General features: G+C 39.2%; 1 protein-coding gene across 1 annotated transcript in view; it reads right to left on the minus strand.

Annotated features, from left to right (window-relative positions):
* Positions 1–21,490, minus strand: part of cdkal1 (CDK5 regulatory subunit associated protein 1-like 1) — a 292,200-nt gene that overhangs the window by 179,115 nt on the left and 91,595 nt on the right. The window contains exons 5-7 of the mRNA XM_039805926.1: positions 13,731–13,827; positions 8,578–8,626; positions 3,374–3,494 (exon numbers count right to left, since the gene is read on the minus strand). Of these exons, the coding sequence (XP_039661860.1) occupies positions 3,374–3,494; positions 8,578–8,626; positions 13,731–13,827 (267 nt within the window). The remainder of the gene's footprint in view (positions 1–3,373; positions 3,495–8,577; positions 8,627–13,730; positions 13,828–21,490) is intronic.

The raw sequence follows: 21,490 nt of genomic DNA on the forward strand, positions 1-21,490 counted from the left end.
TATTTGTGAGAGATTTGTCAACAGCCGATTTACCCAGTCAACATATTCGTATAATCCCCGGGCCTCCAAAAAGAGTTCCAGTTAAAAGAATAAAAACAAAGGGATTTATTTGTAGCCAGCCTGACCCTTTTGCAAAACAACAGCGAGTTCATTTGGATCAGATACAGACCCCCTGCTGGAGGCTGGCTGGCAGGGGACTGACATCTGCACACAAATAAAAACTGCACACAAAAGCACACACGCATAGAAATGGTCGAACCGGCAGGTACACCAGCACATAAAGCAAGAAATCAAGGTAGGTATTCACACTGTAGTTGTGATTTGGTAGTGGCAAATGCAGAGTGAAAAGAGGAACTGAGAAGGCTTGAGATCAAATTACCAACAATTATCAAAATGATACACAGAGGCTGTGAAAGAGCCACAAATAGTGTGTCTGCATCTGTTATCTACTATGACACTGGTGGCCATCTAAGGCAATGGTTAACAGGGGAGCAGTGAATGACAACTGGCAAGTGCTGGCCAACCTGAGTACACTGTGGCAGTTGTAGCAAAAGGTTGCATTTTCTTTTGGTCACAAAGCTCCCATTTTGCCTTTTAAACATGCCACAGTTGGTGCTGAACAGAAGTGCCAGTTTATCTGATAAATTAAGGCTGAAACAGCTGGATTTACAGTTTTTCTAGACGTATTAGATTTAGTGTCGTCTAAGAAGCTTTAGTCAAGAATAAAGACCACTGAGCTATGCAGACCACAAACATCTAGGGCAACGTCAACTCTTTAGGAAAACACTCACTGGATTTTTTTTTTTTAATTGATTGAGTCTCTGAAATAAGGCTGGGAATATCATGTGTTTAGAAAAAAATCCTGACATACTGTTGTTCAACATTTAATGTAGACACAATTATAATGTAGGAGCTATTTTTTTGCTTATAATAGACTACCATGATTGTTTGCAATCCTTGTTTTTGAAGCTAAAAGGTCCCCCTATAACAAGTACAAAAATGTAAATTGATGACATGTATTGTGACAATGTGAAGTAGGCGATGCGGTCACCACACAGCATCATAATGTATCCACTGCATCACTATCACACCCAAAATAACAAGATGCACCGACTGACCGGCTGGTGACCGGAATTGGCTGATTTTCACGTGATCTGCCATGACCGGAGACTGGCCGGTCAGTCTGACGTATGCCGATTTTATGCTGGTCAAATGCACACCGACGCCGCATGATTAACATGGCACATCAGCATCAGCATCACACGTGCACACGCAGGGTTTCCGCTAGTAATTTATATAGTTCTATTTTATAGCGATTGATTATCTGTGCAAAAAATGTTTTAGGTTCTATGCAAAATGTAAAATGTTCTATTAAAGAAAAGATAGAAAATAAATATTGTATTGCTGTAAAGTGGTTAGACATTTTTTTTATCTGAATCGGCTAAAATCGGTATCGGCAGCTCAAACTCAATGAAAAATCGGAAATCGGAATTGGCCTAGAAAATTGTAATCGGTGCATCTCTAAAAATAACCATGACAATGCCTACAGTAATAAATAATATAGCAAGTAAAATAAAATAGCCTTCTTGTTGGTGGGTCAATATGTTACATAGACAAGAATGTTGCTGCAATTAGCCCAGATGGTTTAAGGAGACTGATGGAAATTCTGTTGAAACCCCTTTACAGACAGTAACAAATGTACTTACAACACTTTCAATCAAATAAAAATATGATGTATGATCATGCAATGTCTGGAACTTTGAGATGGTCATTAGCAACAACTGAAGCTTGTTTTCTTGACAGCTTGTTAAAAAGCTTAACCAACTTAGTGTGAGAACAAAAGAATATTTATTTAAACCAAGAAAGCTTTAGTCATATTGAATAGAGATGCACCGATTGACCGGCCGGTGATCAGAATCGGACGATTTTCACGTGACCGGCCATGACCGGCGATCTGCCGGTCAGTCTGACATATGCCGATTTTATGCCGCTCAAATTCACTCGGGCAGCGCGTGATTAACATCGCGCAACATCAGCGCACTCTGCAGAGTCGTCTGCTCTACTGATCTCTGGCGAACGGTCAGCCGCTCTCTCTCTCTCTCTCCCCTCTGAGGCTGAACAACTGGAACATGAAAACCGCACTCACGCGGGTCCCGTGAAATATGACAGCTACAGTTTATCGGAAAATAGTGTTGGGCACCCTGACTTTGATGAATTTACGGTTTATCAGACCCCAGATGAGACAAGAAGCTAACGTTAGCGAACGCTGCGGTCCCTCTGCCGCCCCCGCTACCAAAAAAAAAAAAAGAGAGACGATGTATTCCTCCGACACGTATTAACGTTACTGTTTAAAACGCTTTCCAGGTTAGTGGGGATGCATACCGCTCTAAACCAACATTAAAATATAGTAGATGTGTGTGAATTTCCCACACCAGGAGTAATTTATATTGTTCTATTTTAAAGTGATCGATTATCTGTTAAAAAAATTTCTATGTTCTATGAAAATGTAAAATGTTCTATTAAAGAAAAGATAGAAAATAAATATTTGTGTGTGCTGTAAAGTGGTTAGAAAATATGAAATCGGAATCTGCTAAAATCGGTATCGACAGGTCAACCTCAATGAAAAATCGGAATCGGCCTAGAAAGTTGTAATCGGTGCATCTCTAATATTGAACACTAGTGTTGCTACAAGTTATTTACATCCTTGCTTTTTAAGTCAGGCCATTACATTACAAACAGTGAAGATGTGCAGGAGGATGATTGATGGATTATCATTAGTGGAGGCCCACAGGTACACAGTCACAGGCACAGTGGAATAAGTCTGTCGTAACCCTTTTAACTAGCCCACTGAGAATACAGCACATGGGTTAGTAGAGACATACAGATCTGTAAACAACATGAAATTAGCCCATAAAAATATGGGTGCACATGTGGGTGTAGGTGTGAGTGGTTGTGCTTGTGCATCTACCAAACACAACAGAAGTATTCTTAAACAAACTCGCTGCCAGTGACATAACAGGCAAAATAACAAAGAATAGTAACAGGATAATACATAACATCACAGCTATTACCTTTCATATGTCAAATGGAAGCTGAGACAAAGGACTAGACAGCCGTTGGGTATGTATTACATTTAAAGAACAAATAGCGCACGCACACACACACACACACACACACACACACACACCCCAAGCAAACCATGTGAATTGATAAAATTAGAAGCACAGAGGGGCTCTATTTAAGTGGTTGTACAAAGAGAGCAAGAGCGCGCACACACCATAAACCGCAAGGCAGCGAAGCAGTGCAATTGAATTCACAGTTAAGGGTGAATATTTTATGAGTCATGTTCTCTGTTTGTGTGTCTGTATCCTACCCAGTGTTAATAGAGATGATTTCAATAAGAGGGTTCTTCCTGATCTTGGGCAGGTCCAGTCTAGCTCCTCCGAGCCTCCGGCCTCCATCTTTCTTCTGACCCAACAGACGAACGGAGTGGCCTGAGAACAACAAACATCACTTCAATACATACACCTTTTCAGACAGAACTACCAGTGTCACCTTTTCCCTGTGCAGGAAAAGGTGCAGACTTATGTGTGGATGGGTACGCAGATGTACTGTAGGCACTTCCATGTTAAAAATGTTCCCATTCAACTTAAATATTAGTTGGATAAAAAATGATAAAAGGAAAAAAAATGTCCCATTCAACTTAAATATTAGTTGGATAAAAAATGATAAAAGGAAAAAAAATTTCCCATTCAACTTAAATATTAGTTGGATAAAAATGATAAAGGAAAATAGAGTTACGTTCACTGTTTGGCTGGTTGCATCACTTCCTCTCTCTCTAGTCTGTCTCCATAACACACACTTAAAACGTACAGTAGACACACGCTCAGATACACAACCACATTTACATACAACTTTCAACAACAATACCAAATAGAAAGCGAGCTTTTAATTGTGGAAACCATAGCTAGTTATAACCAAGACTAATATAACCAAGATAGTTAATACGGGCAGAAACAATGCGGGACAGGCAGGAACAAGGGAATCTTCAAAAAATAAAGACAGCTATTTTACTCAGATCTCTTACCAACTGCACATTGTAACAACTCTAAAATTACTATCACTTAGTAGAACTTAGAAAATCCATAGCTGAGTCAAATAGCTAATAGCAAGTGATGTCCAGTCTTTGGTGTGCAGAAATGGGATTCAGTAGTCTTTCCTCTCCAACTATCTAATAGGCTACAAGCAAGATGGTGTGCGAGATGGAGGCGTTGAGGGATGGAATGGTCTTCCTGTTTTCATCCGCTTTACATGGGTCTCCTGGGAGGGTGGGCTCAGGGCAGGACGCACAGCTATCAATTGGTAGATAAAAATGACTATCTGCCCCAGAGGAGGACAACGAGCCAATCGGTGAGGCGTGACTGGTTGTAATATCCCACTATAAGCAAGGAAATTAGAAAACTTCCCTCGTGGAAAACAGCTGGGACTTAAAGCACGATCAGCCATGCTTTCTTCTAGGTAACTATCTGTGTCTCCATTTTGCTCATAAAACATGGATTTGAAATAAAATAAGTGAAAATATTGTACAGTTGATTTCAGAAATAAATGGGCATGTTAACTTAACATATCTGCTGTAAATAATAACAAAATTATACAGTCCAACAAGTACTTTACTTTTTTCCAAAGCACAAAGTGGCAGACTATCACAGAATGAGCTTAACCATTTTGGCTTGAATGTTGAGGTTCAATAATGGACTTTGAAATTCACATGTTGGAGATGTGCAGCTTCACTGGCAAAATAAAAGGCATGCCAGTAATTTAGCTTTCAGCTCAGGCCTGGGAAGGATTGCAGTAAATTATTTTTGATTTTTTTTCTTCCCCCCACATTGTTGACATTATAAATTTGTTTCTGGTGGTTTTTAGCTGAGGGAAAATAAAGTTACCAATACCTAATTGCCTACACAGACTTGTCAGGAGAAAGCAATTACCAGTATGGTGCTGGATTTCCAGATGTTTCTCCAAATGATGAGATTGTCATTCCCCACATATTCTTTTCTTGTCTCTAAAACTGCACAGGACCCCTGTCAATGTGACTGCCACCCAAGACTCAAGAAATAATCTCACAACCAGCATGGAATCACTCCAGGAATGTACCCAAAGTCAAACTCAATTTCAGGGCCTAGGGAACCACGAATGGGAAGCAAGAGATAAAATAGCTAACTTGAGTAACTGAAGAAAACCGAAGAATGCTGCCCTATTTGTCATCTCAACTACAGAGTTTAGAGAGGTCAACTGCTGTGATGGGCAACCCTGCATAGACACAAAGACACACATCAACCTATACCACATTTTCTAGTTACCGACTGCCTCCTTCTCTTTTCCCTTGTGTTTTTTCCCCAATCTCTCTCTCCTTTGTTCTTCTCTCTCCTTCATAAATACAAACCAACATAAATCCTTCTCTCTACTCGTAACAGCCCATTATAACATGCTAGAGAAAAAGAAGGAGGGAAGGCAAGGATGGATGGATGGTTGGATGATGATAGAAAAAAAAACACATCACAGATGAAATATGTACAGGATAGACAGATGGATGGTTGGATCAGAGATGTAGGGAGGTACAAGATTGACCTGTTGACCTGTGTCTGGTGCCTTATAAGTGGTGGGTCTTGTTGTGCTCCCTGGTTTGATTGTAAAGCAGCAGGCAGGAGCGGGGATAGGAGCACATTGGAAAGAAGGGACAACAGGGGCAGAGGAGGAGGATAGGAGGGGTGGAATGCTTGTCATTTATCCCCTTGATATAACAGGTTATTGATATGTAGACTGTCCTTGAAAAAGTAGTTTGCTTTCTTGTCAAATGTCAGTCGAAGCAATTTTGATACGAAATATCTCATATATATTAGATGAGGCTTTGATGCTTGACAATAATTTTTGTCACTTCCAGATGGGAGGTTACTGAGCATTAAAAGACAACTTTCAGATTTCCTTCAGATGATTTAAAATATATATGAATGCCACAACCTCTTTCTTTGTACCTGCTCTTTATTTCCTCTCCTCCGTTTCTAACTGTCTTTTTATTCAGCCATGTGTTTATACTCATGCTTTATTTGTTCAGCATCGATAAAGGCAAACAGTTTGTTTATCCTGGTGAAATAAGGACCAGGAGGTTATATGGATGTCCTATAGCCTCTGATCTGTAGCTAAGTAGATACATTAGCCTGTCTAACCTTTTCTGCCCCGATTCTATGTCCACACACACACACACACACACACACACACACACACACACACACAAAATCTAACAGATATAAGAATATCAGGTGAAATGGTATCATCCCAGGCTATCCTCTCAGTGAGAGAAGATCAATGTCAGGAGGCCAATAAAGAAACAAATACATCAAAATGGCCCTATAAATAAAGGGGTACAGCAGTAATACATTATTGGTGCAAAGATCAGACTTCAGTAAAAGTCTGCGTTCCTTTAAGAGTGAAAACATGAATAAAACATATACTCTAGCCTTTTTGTGGGCTTCTGTATGTTGTTTTTTTTCTTGATTTAAAAGAATGTAACGATTTTTTCTCTGTAATTCACACTTCAAATAACCAATTTTGTCCTTGTTTGTTGAGCATCACTAACTGACATTCCATCTGGCTAGGTGCCCTTGCATAAATGTGCATCCATGGGTGTCGTTCATTATTTTTTATAGATCTGGCAGAGGGTTTGGAATGCAAGATAAAGCCAAAGTTGTGTTTGTTGTTAGCAAGAAAATCAACATCTGGCACAGCTAAAAAAAAAAAAAAAAAAAATATCGATTTGGATAAGCAAGCTTTTGACCACAGTAACATCATTACCCACCAAATCACAGATGCTGTAGGGTGGCAAGCACCACAAAACTGGACTGTAGTTGTAATGTGTATGGCTTTATAAAGATAGTACTGTGTGCATGCTCAGCAACCCAACCTGAGATAACCACAGGATAAAAATGCCTGCTATTTACAATAGGTAGTAACTTGAGCTTTATGTTAGGTAGATGCACTATGATTAAAAGCACTTTTACAATAGTGAAGTATCTTTATGGAGTGACCGTTGTTAAGTTCTTTTTGAGCCAGGATCCAAACTGAAATACATAGTCTCACACCTCAAGAAAGAAGCTCATAAAGGCATACCAACACTCTTGTCATGTGGAAAACAGACCTGCAAGCAAATTTGGTGCTGCAAAGAACTGCGTCTATTAGCAGTTCATTGAAGTAAGTATTTTAGTAGCCATTACGAAAGGAAAATCCCAGAGCTTAAAGGTTTATGCCCAGGCCTCCGAGCTGAAATAACAGCTCTCAGTTTATACGAGGTCATAAAGAACTGTAATGATACTGGGGAAATTAGTTTCTATGGAGGGGGAAAAGAAGGGAGGAAAAGGGAAGGGGAGGAGGGCAGAAAGGATGGAACAGGACAGTGAGAACGCAGAGGGAGGAGGAAGAAAGGAGGGAAAGAGATCAAAAGATGCTGCGGAATGGGAAGAAGACAGAAAGGGAAGAATGAACAAATCATTGAGAAGAAAGGGGGAAGGAAAGTCACAGTGTACATGTGTAAATGTGAAATGCCAGACAGACTTCGGGTTGATGACACATTGTAAAATTAAGCCTTTGTTCAGCTGTCCTTGATTAGAGTGAAGCCTGCAGTGCAAACTAGTAACTCTCTCTCACACACACACACACACACACACACACACACACACACACACACACACACACACACACACACACACACACACACACACACACACACAGTATAAACTCAATCTGTTCTTTATTAGAGAACAGCTGGGGGTGTATGACAGCTTGACTGGACACACTCACACTGTAAACTCTGCCTGACCTTCATTAAACAGTAAAGTGCGGTGGTTCACTAACAGTTTAAATGGATGAACTAATCACTGCCATGCGAGTCTGTCTGAAGACAGAGAAGACCACTTAACAAGCTACTCCGACAGCAAGTCCAATCTGAAAGCAACACTGATGACTTCTCATTTAAATACACATCAATCTAAACCACTAATCATACTGAGCAATTTTGTCAAAATGAGTTGTGAATGCATTTTGTTTCATGACATTTACCATCCTTTAGCCATTACATCAACTCAATCTTTTCTTGAATATCTCATGTTAACACAATGAACATACTTCTGTAGATCTTTGTACTTTGAACAATACTGAATCTTATAATAACACTCTAGCTGGTACTTTATTATTGACAACAATTAGTCAGAATCAAATGTTTTAAAATGTTAAAAGCAGACAGAAAGCCAACCCAAATCCATAATGTGATTATATGCATTTCTACAGATAAGTGATATATTCTTTGCAAGCTGTCAATAAGTGGACCGACCACTTTACTGAAAATCCTTTACACATTTCCTATTCCAACAATGTAAAGACTCAATCATTAACTGATCAATGCATTTCTGCTTATTCCCTCATACAATGAGTGTGTGTGTGTGTGTGTGTGTGTGTGTGTGTGTGTGTGTGTGTGTGTGTGTGTGTGTGTGTGTGTGTGTGTGTGTGTGTGCGTGCGTACGTGCGTACCTTTAACAGCCTCGTCCACTACTTCCACCACTCGATCAATCTGTTGGACCTGAAAAACAGACAGACACACATGGGAAAAGGTTATTGATGCTGACACACAGTCAAACAAAGCCTGATATTGACAACACACAAACACACATATACTGATCCACATTTATTAAACAAGGCGGGCATGTAAATATACACAAAGGCAATATGCAGTATACCGTACCGTAAGTACAAACCGATACAATCACACCAATTTTTCTCCAGCCAGGATTAAGTGATATAGATTTAAGTGATATAGATTTCTCTGAAGATAGAACTAAGAGGGAGAAACAGAGAGGTAGAGAGGGTGGCAGACAAATGGTAAGAATAATCCAATAGTACATCCTTAGATTATGAGAGAATGACTGAAACTGAATCATGTTCGGTTCAAGCTAAATAGTTATTCTCCTTATTGCCTCCAATGGATTAAAACAACAAATTCATGAAGAAAAAAAAAATACTATTTAGTGGTATTCCACCGAGAACAGCACTGATGTTACAAATCTAACATCTTTCTACTAATAATCTGGAGAGGAGATGGAGGAGAGTAAGAGAGAGGGGAAGGAAGAGAGGGATAAAGACTAGGGGAAAGGAAAAATAACATTATCTGCCAATAGTTCTCCTTTGATTCCTACCAGCATCCCGTCCACCTCTAATTCCCTCACTTTCCCTCTTCATAATGGTCTATGCACTAGCCCTTGGCACCCGCTTTCAATGCCTCCACGCCCATTACCCAGAGCAACCCTTCTTTCAGACACACTCACACAGAAGCACACTGTGCCTTGTAGGCAGCAGTTATATGCATGTTACACACTGAGATCAAACCTATTTTCTTCTAATGGCCGGGCAATCTGGGTTCATTCAGAGCAGAAGAGGATGTCCCTACTCACAGCAAGGGTTGGGTATTGTTCACATATTAGTAATTTAGATTAATTCAGATCTCACTTTTCAATTACGTTCTTATCGAATCCTGCTTTATACACATGGAATATTGCTGGGATAAGAAAAAAAAGTATACTTATAAAAGGAAAAATCTGAAAGTTGTCTTTTAATGCTCAGTAACCTCCCATCTGGAAGTGACAAAAACATCTTCTTGTCATACAAGCACGTATCTATTGAGTCAATCTTGGCTTCCATAAAAAAGTCATTTGTCAAAAATTACAATAAATGACTGCCTCCTCCAATAATAATTCTTTAAAAAAATTTGGTAATAATTTAAAACAAAATATAAATAAACAATATTTCGCCATTGTAAGTGGAATGTTTGCTTAAAGGTGCACTTAGGTCCTGTATGTATAGAGCAGACAAAACTCTACTTTATACCAAGCATACATATATACACATTAATAAAGGCTATCTCTAGACTAAGACAGAGAGCACCTGTAGTAAGAAATGTTTCAACAGCTGGCCTGTCATGGGTGATCTAACCCTATGGGTGGGAGACATGTCTGACTAAGGGATTAAGGACTAGAAAGAAAATAATATAACACTATATGCAGTGGGAAGTGCAGACAACTTGTGAGTTATTGGGGTAAAGCATTAAAAAGAACAAAAAGCTGGGCTCACAATATTCACTAATGTAGCCCACACCCAAGGCACACACACATGCTTTTCATCTTTTGTGTGTGTGTGTGTGTGTGTGTGTGTGTGTGTGTGTGTGTGTGTGTGTGTGTGTGTGTGTGTGTGTGTGTGTGTGTGTGTGTGTGTGTGTGTGTGTGCTTGAGTGAATGTGTGTGCGCGTGCGTGTGTGCGTGATGTGTTCCAGATACAGGATGTGACATGTCCAGTTCAGAGATGGGATACACTGTAGTCTTGCGTGACTGACTGTGTACCTTACACACAATACACTGTTATTCATTTCACAGCAACTCCATACAGGAAAAAAACAACAGAAATACACATACAAGCTGACACACAGGTCAATTAAACAGAATGAATTCAACAGGAAGCACTTTTATTTTTTAACTACGCCCCTTATCTAGCCGTTAGTGCAATTACTATATACAAATTTATGACTGGTTATTTGCATCCAATTTGCATAACCCACCAACTGTCACCATCATTGTGTGCTTGATTGTAACTACCAAGGATACACAAGGGGAGTGTGTGCATACTTCTATACCCCGTCTGTGTTTGCTACCATGTGTGCCTGTTCATGCATGCGCCCATCAGAGTGTGTGTGTGTGTGTGTGTGTGTGTGTGTGTGTGTGTGTGTGTGTGTGTGTGTGTGTGTGTGTGTGTGTGTGTGTGTGTGTGTGTGTGTGTGTGTGATCAAGGTATAATCCAATCTACTCATGACAATAAAAGGACTGACAGTGGTAAACTTCACAGATGTTTCTGCCTCGCCCTGAAGGCCATAACATATACAGGCCTGTTTATCTGAATGTAATTATATTATACATACATGCCACTTGATTTGAATGTAATTACGTTACATGGCAGCAGGTTTTCTTATATGGAATTTATTATTTATAGTAAAGGATATTTAACGTAACATTCGAGACACCTCCCACCCATTATTTTTGAGACAGTGGCAGTAATCAACAATGGATATTGGACCGTTTGATTTATCGCCATTTTCAATGAGGCAGTTTGTTTATTAACCAAGCAAATAAATTCAGCATTATGTGAAATAAAGATCAAGGTTTTCTGTGGTGATTTAGAAAGCAAAGCTTGGTTCTCTGTGAGCATGGAGCGAACAAGTGAATACATGCATATAGTATATGACCAACTGCATTTTTATGTGCAGTATAGACATGTTTGCATTACACATTGCTCAACTACAATGCATATTCTAACAACTGGTGTCTAAAAAATTTTGTTTACACAATTGCTTGCAAGATCCAACGGACAAAAACTTTACATTCACCTATATCAACTCAAACAGCTCAACCAGAGCAGGCTCCAGCGGTAACTGCACTGTTCCCTTTAGGAGAAGTGCATTTGGCCAGGATATTTTTTTCTTTTAGAGCAACCACTACCTGGAACTCTATACCAAGCGCAATACGTGAATTATCAACTCTCACCTCATTTTCCAAACAGTTTAAAAAATGGCTACTGCAAAATCAAACCGGTTGTCATCAGCTGGGATAATCTGTAATTTATGTAATTTTTTATTGTGAGGTCGTTACTTGTTTTATTTATTTAACTTAATTTATAGGGACCATCAACCTGTCAGGGACTAAGGATGGAAATTAGCCTTTGGCTATAATCCTGTATGTTTACCTTCTTCGAAATGTTCATTAATATACACTGTCCCTTTTTGAAATAAATAAACTTAAACAAAACTTTCAGTTTAAATATGTAAGTATTAGACTTAAGACTCAAGAGGATTTTGCAGGATCCTGGAAAGTGGCAGCAGATAGAAAAACACGCTCTCAAATTACAAACATCATCAATGATTTAATGAGGAATACTTATTTAGCTGTTAAATAGTGATACCATTGACACATCTTTTTAGTTTCCTCCTGTCATTATTGAAGTGAAACAGACAGAACATTAAATATCACAGTTTGCCTAACAATCTATTCATACCTGCACCACAGGGTTATGCGCAGAAATGTAGGCTAATAGCCTAGAGATCAATCAATCAATCAAAATTTATTTATATAGCACTTTACAACAACCAGCAGGTATCCAAAGTGCTCAACATCAGAAACACATATCATATCTTTAATTAAAAGGTTGTTTTCTCCCCTCCTGTTGTTAAATCTCCATATGTCTAGGACTCCCCTGATGTTAATTGCAATTTAACTAGAGGGGCAGGCTGTCCAATGCCAACTTCAAAGAAAAAGAAATAGAAAAGCCAGTTTATGTGGAGGGACCAAAGCCATGAGGTCTTCAGCATTTATCTATGATAAATTGTGGCAGCATATTGTATAATAAAAACAATTAACCCTTGAAGAAATTTCAGTCTTCCTTAGCTGTCTTTAAAACATTGTTCACATAAGCACTCCGGTAAAGAATTTGCTACAGAGACACAGTTAATGTTGGTGTCTAAACTCTGATTAATCAACAAGAATGATGATCAATCAATCAGTTGTGTCAGTTGCGTTAGACTTTTTTTGTTTTCCGTCATTTTGACGGACAGGGTTGTACAAACTCCATCATAATCTATTATTACATGTCATTTGAATTTGATTTTTTTTAATGACAGGATATTTCATTTTCATTTATTCATTTTCTCATAATTAAGATATACTTAACTAATGTATAGATCAGGCATATATATGGGAATGAAGAGAAAAGATACAACATGAAGCACTTTTTTTTTACGCAGTGACAGCGGAGGCCAATAAAAGTACTGCGGCCATTGTGCCTAGACAGGAAAATATGTACGTTATTAGTATTACTTGCTTGTCCTTGCATCTATCCCATTAATAGAAGACTGGCCTGTTTTTACATTTGTAGAGCAGATCTCCGTGACGTATACGCACAACTATCGCGCTGCTCTCATGCCTGGTGTAGCCAGTTTTATTGATTATAGTGGAAGCGTATTGTTGCTGCAGCAGCTGCTCCACGAGCGGTCCGCATACGAGGATAAGGTTGTTGGTACTGGTTACAACAAGTTACAGTAGATCGCCCTCAGTGTTCTTATCTGTCAAAAAGACAGACAGCTTTCAGACTTTTCAGTCGTTTAAAAAAATATTCTAAATATATAAAATATATATTGACGTGACCTGTGGGTCATATGCAGATCCTTAAACAGGTGTCCATGCAGTCACTGTTAGGTTGTTGTTCCACACATTTCCTTTCTTTCTTTCTCATTCGCCCCCTCTATCGCTCATATTTTTTTTACCTCCTTCCATGACAAATTCTTTCTTCTTTTCTACTCTCCACTATGTTCATCTTAGCAGTCTTGGACGTGTCTTTCGGGGAGGTCTATTAATCAACAAAGCTGCAGGAGGGCCAGACTACAACAAAATCAGCAGGTTGGCAGCCAGGTGGATGACAGGTCAAACTGCGTGCGTGCGTGTGCGTGTGCGTGTGCGTGTGTGTGTGTGAACTTCTCAAATGTTGTCCATTAGACATGAATAAAGACAGAGGGACACACACAGCCATACAGTATATGCTGTATGAACACATCCCTACATTACTCAGATTACCCCTTACACACGTACACATACCCCAATGATGCTGAGTCCTTTGAGATAGTCCATCCGTGGCTGAGCCTGGGGGACACAACCTGCTACTACCACCTTCTTCTGCTGTTCCAGGGCTTTTCTGTAAAAACAAATGCAAAGAAAAAGAGAAGAGGAGATTAAATTTTTAGGTAATATGGCATTTTTGCACCAACCACCACCAGTTTGCACAATCCAAGCCAATTTGCTTTTATTTACGCTGACTGGATTTGATATTAGCCTGAAACATCACTCTGGAGTGTGTTTTGTGTCACAAGGCCAGTTGGTTGCACATTAGGTAGCAGTAATTGTGTGGGTGACAAAGGGACACCATGTTACCTGCCTGTGAATGTCCCTACTACAGAGAGAACTTTTTTGTTTTTCTTGGTGGTATTTAAGCTATTCCCTGGTGAAATGTCCATGAGAAGAATGTCCTCAAGGTAATTCCCATGGTGCAGGGGTATGGAAGCAATTTTTCAAAATTTTGGGTTAAGATGAAAGCCATTAATTCTGTTACTGTGTACAATTGAGATAGCTTATGTGCTGATCCACTGTTGAATTTATATGAATGGTTGTTTTTCACATCACAATGTCTCATAAATAACAGGGTGGCAGCTTTGGTCAACAAACAATGTCATCACCCATCAACCCAAAATCCCACATTCCTAAAATTCTACTTTGTAGTGTTTTGCTGTGTTGTAAGCTTGAAAACTGAAAGCCAAGAAGAACAGATGGGCTACTATGATTGACAACATTTTTTTTTAATGGGGATAGGATAGCAAGTAAGAAGTCATCTTTAACAAATTGTGGGAGATAGGATGTTAGGGAGAAACCAAATATCTGCAATTCCCAACTACAATGAACCAAAAAAAACTAAATGGGGTACAACAATGCCCCTTTAATTACTTTTTTTGCAATGTTTCCTGTCAAATTTTAAATGTAATAAACAAAGAGTTCAGCAAGTGACAGAGGAGCTGGTAGGTGTATAAGCATGATAACAGCAGTACAAGTCAATAGAAAGGTGATATCAGCCACTATATGGTTGAGCATAGAGGCCCAAGTTAACACAGCATGCTCTTCTGGCTCTGTAATCCCCTTGGAACCGGACAAAATGATATGTATATTAATTGAATTAGTACAATGTGTTTTGCAAAAAGATCTGCTATACTGTAATTAAATTAAACTATACTGTAGTAATTAATACATACTGTTCAATCATAGTGCAATACATTGCATGCACCCATGTGTGCACATAGAAGGGCGAGAGTGAAAGGAAACGTGTCAAAACAAGTATCGTGGTAAAACAGTACAGCCTTTGTCTGATAAAACAATCAGTAAAACATCATAGGACAGCAGATTAATTTAATAAAAAATAAAAAATAAAAATGACAAAATAGGTCGCCATTACTTCTGATGGAAAAAAAAAAAAAACATAACGAAGCCAAAACCAGAGAATTATTACACCATGCTGAGTGTCAATTGTTTACAACATTCATGAACAGTTTGGCACGGCGTTAAGTGTTCATTGGCAAAAGAGAGTAATTACTGTTTAGGTATTTTACAATAACTTATTATTTGAAATGAAAAGTAGCACTAAGAATCCCATTTTCTAGATGCTTTTAATTAAACGGGCTGGACAGATAGTAAAATAGTGAAGTGAACCACAATGAGAGAGTGTGTTTGACTGTGCGCCTGTGGATCTCTGGATGCGAGTCTTTATGTCACCTCCAGTTAGTGGCAGTGAGATTTGAGACACTCGGTCTGTCTGACAAAAGCTTTTGGAAGAGCTGCCCAGACTCCGCCATGAATCTTTAATAATGAAGCCTCCTGACAGCTGGAGCAAGAGAGAAAGGGAAGAATGGGGGGCATGTAAGTGAGGGAGGAATAGTGGGAGGAGGACAGAGGAGGAGCAATGAAACTGGATGCAAACTGTCAGTTGTGTTTTAATTCAGACCGTTTGTATTCTTCAGCAAAACAAAGAGATAGTGATGGAGGCGGAGTGGGTGTGTGAGAGGACATAGAGAGAGAAAAGTGAAGGTAGACAACTCAATTCAAAGCCAGCTAACACTGTCATGTGAATGTGGAAGGGAAGGATAGATGAAAGTTGGTGAGAGATGAGTGGAGGAATGAAGGGAAGAGAGATGAAGGCAGAAATGAAGTGGTTTTTTTGTTTTTTACCAATATTTTGATATTCAGAGGTGTTTGTATTATTCAGGGTTATTTTAGTGACTTTATATTTATTTCTCAATATAACTATTTTATTGGCATACAAGTGTTGAGCAGTTAACAACAAATCACTTAAGATGCCAAAAAAGATGAAACATGAAGAAAGAAGAAAGCCTGTTGGATATGACGCCTCACCACAGACAAAACAGCACATTCAGAGAAACAGGACTTCTACTGATCATCAGAAATGCTAATTTCTATTCACCATGTAAATTCACTGGATTTATCCACTGACCTTTTACCTTTATTATAGAAGGTAACAAATAATATACATGCCACTGTCTTGGTGTGTAAACATACCTTGAAAACAGACCGAGGCATCGAGGGATGTGGAAGTAGAATATGAAGATACCAGTAAATAATCAAAGGTGGATGGATGTAAACTTTCAAGACAGTTCAAGTGAGACAGAGGAAGACAAAAAAAGGGATATTGTCTGCTTAGAGTAGCTTATTCTCCCCACACTGTTCCTCATGAAGGACTCACACTGGCAGCACTGCATACACAGACACTCACAGTACACACTCACAGCAGGGGTGCGTCTGCATAATTCACACCGCCTCTTGCCAAAATGCGCCAAACGTTCCTTTAATGCGCTACTCGCTCCCCATCTACAGACTCAGAGCCATAGCTGACACAGCGAGTAAGCAGACAGCGCCTGAGATGTCGCCTCAGCGCCCCAGGGGAATCAAGCCAATCACGTCGCACACAGTTCGTGGATAGGATAAGATGGAATGGGGAATATGCGATGCAGTTGCTGTGGGGATACTTTTGCGCCCAATCGAGCACTCGCTGCCAGTGACCCGGACCAGAGCAGATGCCCCCTGAGATCAGAGGTGTGTGGGTGTGTGTGTGCACGCACACGTGTTATCTTGGCTTCCTTGGCATCTCGCCCTAAATCTCTACTGCCCCGTCAACTCTGTTAATGCTCTCCATAGCCTCAAGACCACACACACGCACCCACACAGGGTCCCAACACCCACATGCTCTGAACATGCTGTACATATATACAAATGGTCACGGAGGCATTGGCAAAAGCATACAGTACAATACAGTCCATGCATACATGTATGACCTCTGTGGTAAGTATGTATGGTAGGGAGGAAATGCTGTACATAATGGTTTTTAACAGCTGAGTGGACACAGTGAATCAGGCAAATTAGACTAGACTAAATGTCCAACTGCATTGATCAGGTTGACTTGGAGAAGCCCCTTGCTGTAAATATGATATTAAAATAACTCTAGGCATTAAGATGTACCACACTGCATGATCTATTTAAGGGCCTCTTCAACTTTCTCACAACAAAACTTGAAGTGAAAGAGAGGCCTTTCCTTCGAGGATTATGTCAGTCTGGTATAGCTCCATTCACAACTGCAAATGCAGTGACATCATTACATAAATGAGCCTCAATGCTGATGTTCTCACAACTGCCATAAAGGTTTCACATCCGAAAAAAAAAGCTGTCTATGTCAACATTATAAAATATCACCAGCTTTATCCTCCTCTTCAACTTTTGTCATGTATTCTTTTAATATAGTATAGGTGGTGTGTTATATAAATAAATTAATTTACTTTTGTCATGCACTAGTCCTGATGAATTGTGCCACTGTGTTCATAGTGTGTAAGGTGTTTCCAGTAACAGTAACTGCATTTTTCTGAACACAGGGCCATTACTTGATGTTCCATTTTTGTAGTCAGCATTAATGATGACCACTAACAGAATAGAAACACCTAATATCTGAAACCTATTGTCTTTCTTTGAAGTTGTCTAGAAACCAGGGCAGAGATTTAAGGCACACAGACCTGGAACCTGATCTAAATTAGCACAAGATTTTGTCAGGTGGAGAAACATCCAATACAGTCTACCGACTGTGAACTGTGTATGTGTGTGTGTCCTCTCAATGACTCTCCCTGCTGCTAAACACCCTCAGTCCTATACAGATAAGTACAAAGGGGGGGGGAGCTTACACACAGAGCTAGCCATATGCTCCTTAACAAACATGTTGCTTAAAGGATGAGGTCATACTGGTAAAAGTAATGAGAAAAACGTTGTGTAACTGATATCTACATAGTGTTTAGCTCTGTTTGCTGCTTAACACAATGACCTTTTTCAGTGATTCTAACCTATGTTAGGAAAAAGTGTTAAATGAATTATAAAAAAAAATTAAATGGTTCTACAGAACATTACATCCCAACTTTCCCTACATTTCTGTCCTTTTCCTTTCTTAATTTCCCCTGCCCTTGCTCCTCAGTCTCCTTTCCTCCCTCATCCTCTCATCTGCACTCTGACAGTTTTCTGGCTGAGTTGACAGCAAGCCAGCCAATCAGCACACTCCTGACCTCTCTGCATCTGCATAAGCAGCAAGGGGCAAGGTTAAGTACCCATCAAGCCTCAGTAATTAAGATATGAGCTGGTGTGCCTATGAGTGTGTGTGATTAAGTGAGAGAGAGAGAGAGAGAGAGAGAGAGAGAGAGAGAGAGAGAGAGAGAGAGAGAGAGAGAGACCAAATGTATTTAATCTTCCACTTCACATATTATCCACTTCCACAAACTTATCCTACTTATACATGGTCACTGTCCCAATTTTAATTCCACAATGGCTATTACAATCTATTACAATACTGTACTTTTATTTACTTTAGTTTGATCCACTCTGAATTAACATATAACCTGCTTATTCCAAATAAACATATAATACATATATGTATATTTGTGTAATGTTTTATTAATTTTTCCATATTTATTTTCTTGTTTTGTTCTAACAGGAGATGTATCTCCATCACTGACTGACAGCCCAGACTGAGTGGATGTGGAGAGGACACACTGTGTTACTCTGATGGAGAAAGCAGCTTCTCCTCTGCGAATAAATGTACTGGCAAAGTTTACTGAAACAACTGTCAAGATACCATCCGTATAAATAAAACAACAGCTAGGCCTAACTCTGGGCCAGTGGGGACGACTGCAGACAAACTAAACTAAATAAAAGCTGTACTAATGTACTATACCAAGGGTCTCTAGGAGATGTAGCTGAGAGAAAGGGAGGAGAGGGACAAATGCATGAGAGTGATTGACAGGAAACTGTCAAAACAACATCTTTATAAACACGTAAAAAAGAGAGAGGGAAGGAAATGAAGAAGGTGTGTGTATAACAGGACAAAAGCTGATAGATGAGATAAAGGACAGGAAAACATGACAGATGGAGCAGAGGGAGAGTCAGTAAAGATATCTCATTAATCCCAGTGTATGTTAGCAGCCAGTTTAAACAGTAACCTTCTAATGCACCACGAGTGTACAATGAGTTACAGTTCAGTTCAGATGTCCAGCAACATACAGCTACAGAGTAAAGACAATGTAATGCAATGAGTATGCTACTTTAATATCCCTACTTTTTAAATGTTATTGTTTATAGGATGATGACAAATCTGAATGCCACTGCTAGCTTTCCTGATTCAGCCATGGGACAATAAACAGAGGATACATTTACTAGCTTGGGCAGTGTAATTGGAATATAATGTGAGTAACAAATTCTCTTAGTGCAAAATCTATTGACAAAAACATCCACATGGTTAAAATGCAGCGACCTTTTATGTGCTCGGAATATATTGTATACGTTTTTTTTCTCTGTAACAGTGCAGGGACAGTGCATATTAATCAATATTAATATTTTGAAAACATCATTGTAAATGTGCTGGCGATAGCTTAAAAGCTCATTTGTACCTGTGTAAAAAAAAAAATACTAAAAAAAGGTTTGTATAAGAACATACAAAAGAAAAACAGAAAATATGTACAGCAAGCACCTTTTTAAAAAAAAAAATACAGAGGGGGATTGGAATATGTCAGGAGAGAAACAGGAAACAAGGGACTGAGAACTGGCGATGAGTAAAAGGAAGGAAAAAAACAAAGAGCACATCATCACCAAGTGGGGAGAGGGAGAGGAATGACAACTCAAAAGGAAATGAAGGGGGAGGACGAGAGCTCGGAGGCTGTGAAGGAGGATTGTGATTGAGGGATAAGAGAGGGGTTTGAGAGGTAAAGCTGCAGAATCCCCTGGGATCTCTTTTTCACACACACACACACACACACACACACACACACACACACACACACACACACACACACCTCATCGGAAGACACAATGGGAGAAAAACTGAAATTAAAAAGAGAAAAACAGCTGAAAGCAGAAGAAACTAAATCAAGGTAAGAAACCAAGAGATGGGATGTCTAATTTAATCAATAAAAGATAATTACATGAAAGCTCCATAAAAGTCAGTTGTGGTAATTGATGTTTAGGACAATACAGATTTGAACAGCTTAAGCACCTAAGACAAGTTGCACACGTTGTTTTCAATCTACATTTTTAAAGACTTAGCAGCAGAAAGACAGAGATTGATCTTTGACCACATCCATAGCCATGCCCAAAACCACTTGGTAACCAGTGTTGGTAGTAACAGAAGTACAGTAATGCATTGCTTTTTGCTGTAATGCAGTAATGTAACACATTACTAATAAACACGTTACAATCTTAGTTACTCGCGTTACAGCGCATTTCAACCCCACACTAAGTGGTGTTTGGGTTTTTTAAAGAATTATCAGCGGTGGAAAGCAACTATACCATACTTCAATACAATTGTGAGGTACGTTTAATTGAGCATTTCCATTTTTTCCTACTTGATACTACTCTACTACAAGTCGTACTGAGTCATATTGCAGGCTACGTTTTACTTCACTAATTATTTTATAACTTTAGTTACTTTGCAGATTCAGATTAATAATACAAAATATTATGAATAAATAAATTATTTAAAATGGATTAAGATGAGACTTTGTTGATCCTGTGGTGAAATTCACAAGGTGCCTGCCAAGTCATACTTCTGTAGTTATTTTGGTGAAAGTAACTCAAAAGTAAAACATTACAATCAGAGACTATAATATACGGTAATTAATTACTCAAACAACAATAACTAGTAATCCATAATGTATTACATTTACATTACGTTTTTAGTTTTCCACAATTATTACCATCGTGGCAGCTGTGTTTTACAGGATATAGGCTATAGGCTGTATATCTGTTGACCAATCAATACACCTATAACATGGCTAGTTTATGGCTAGCTCACATGGCCTTCGGGTATATCAGAGATAGGATGCAGGCCAATTGCCGACATGGGCCTAGTAAAGGCAAGTCCGAGAAAATGCAAGGCTTTCAGATTACGGCCTTTTAAAAACTGCCTCACACACCTGCCCAGTGCTGTGAAATGGATGACATCTGTCTTGTAAAAACGAGTTGAATGAGTAAATGAATACTGTAAATGAGTTGTATTTGCCGCTTCAATGGTTCATGATAAAGAAAATGCTGATTAAAAACGCAGGAGCAATGGCAAAGGCCCAAACAAACATTCAGAAACACATATGTGCAAGGAACTGCATTAAAGATGAGCACTTGAGTGAAGCACAAAGAGGGAAACCCCAAAGCTGAATCCTGGGAAGAGTCCCATGGGTTCCTTTTTGAATGCAAAGTCCTATTTTCTATAAGAGACTCTG

This window comes from Perca fluviatilis, chromosome 7 (genome assembly GCF_010015445.1).
Source record: "Perca fluviatilis chromosome 7, GENO_Pfluv_1.0, whole genome shotgun sequence".
In the NCBI taxonomy this organism is placed as follows: domain Eukaryota; kingdom Metazoa; phylum Chordata; class Actinopteri; order Perciformes; family Percidae; genus Perca; species Perca fluviatilis.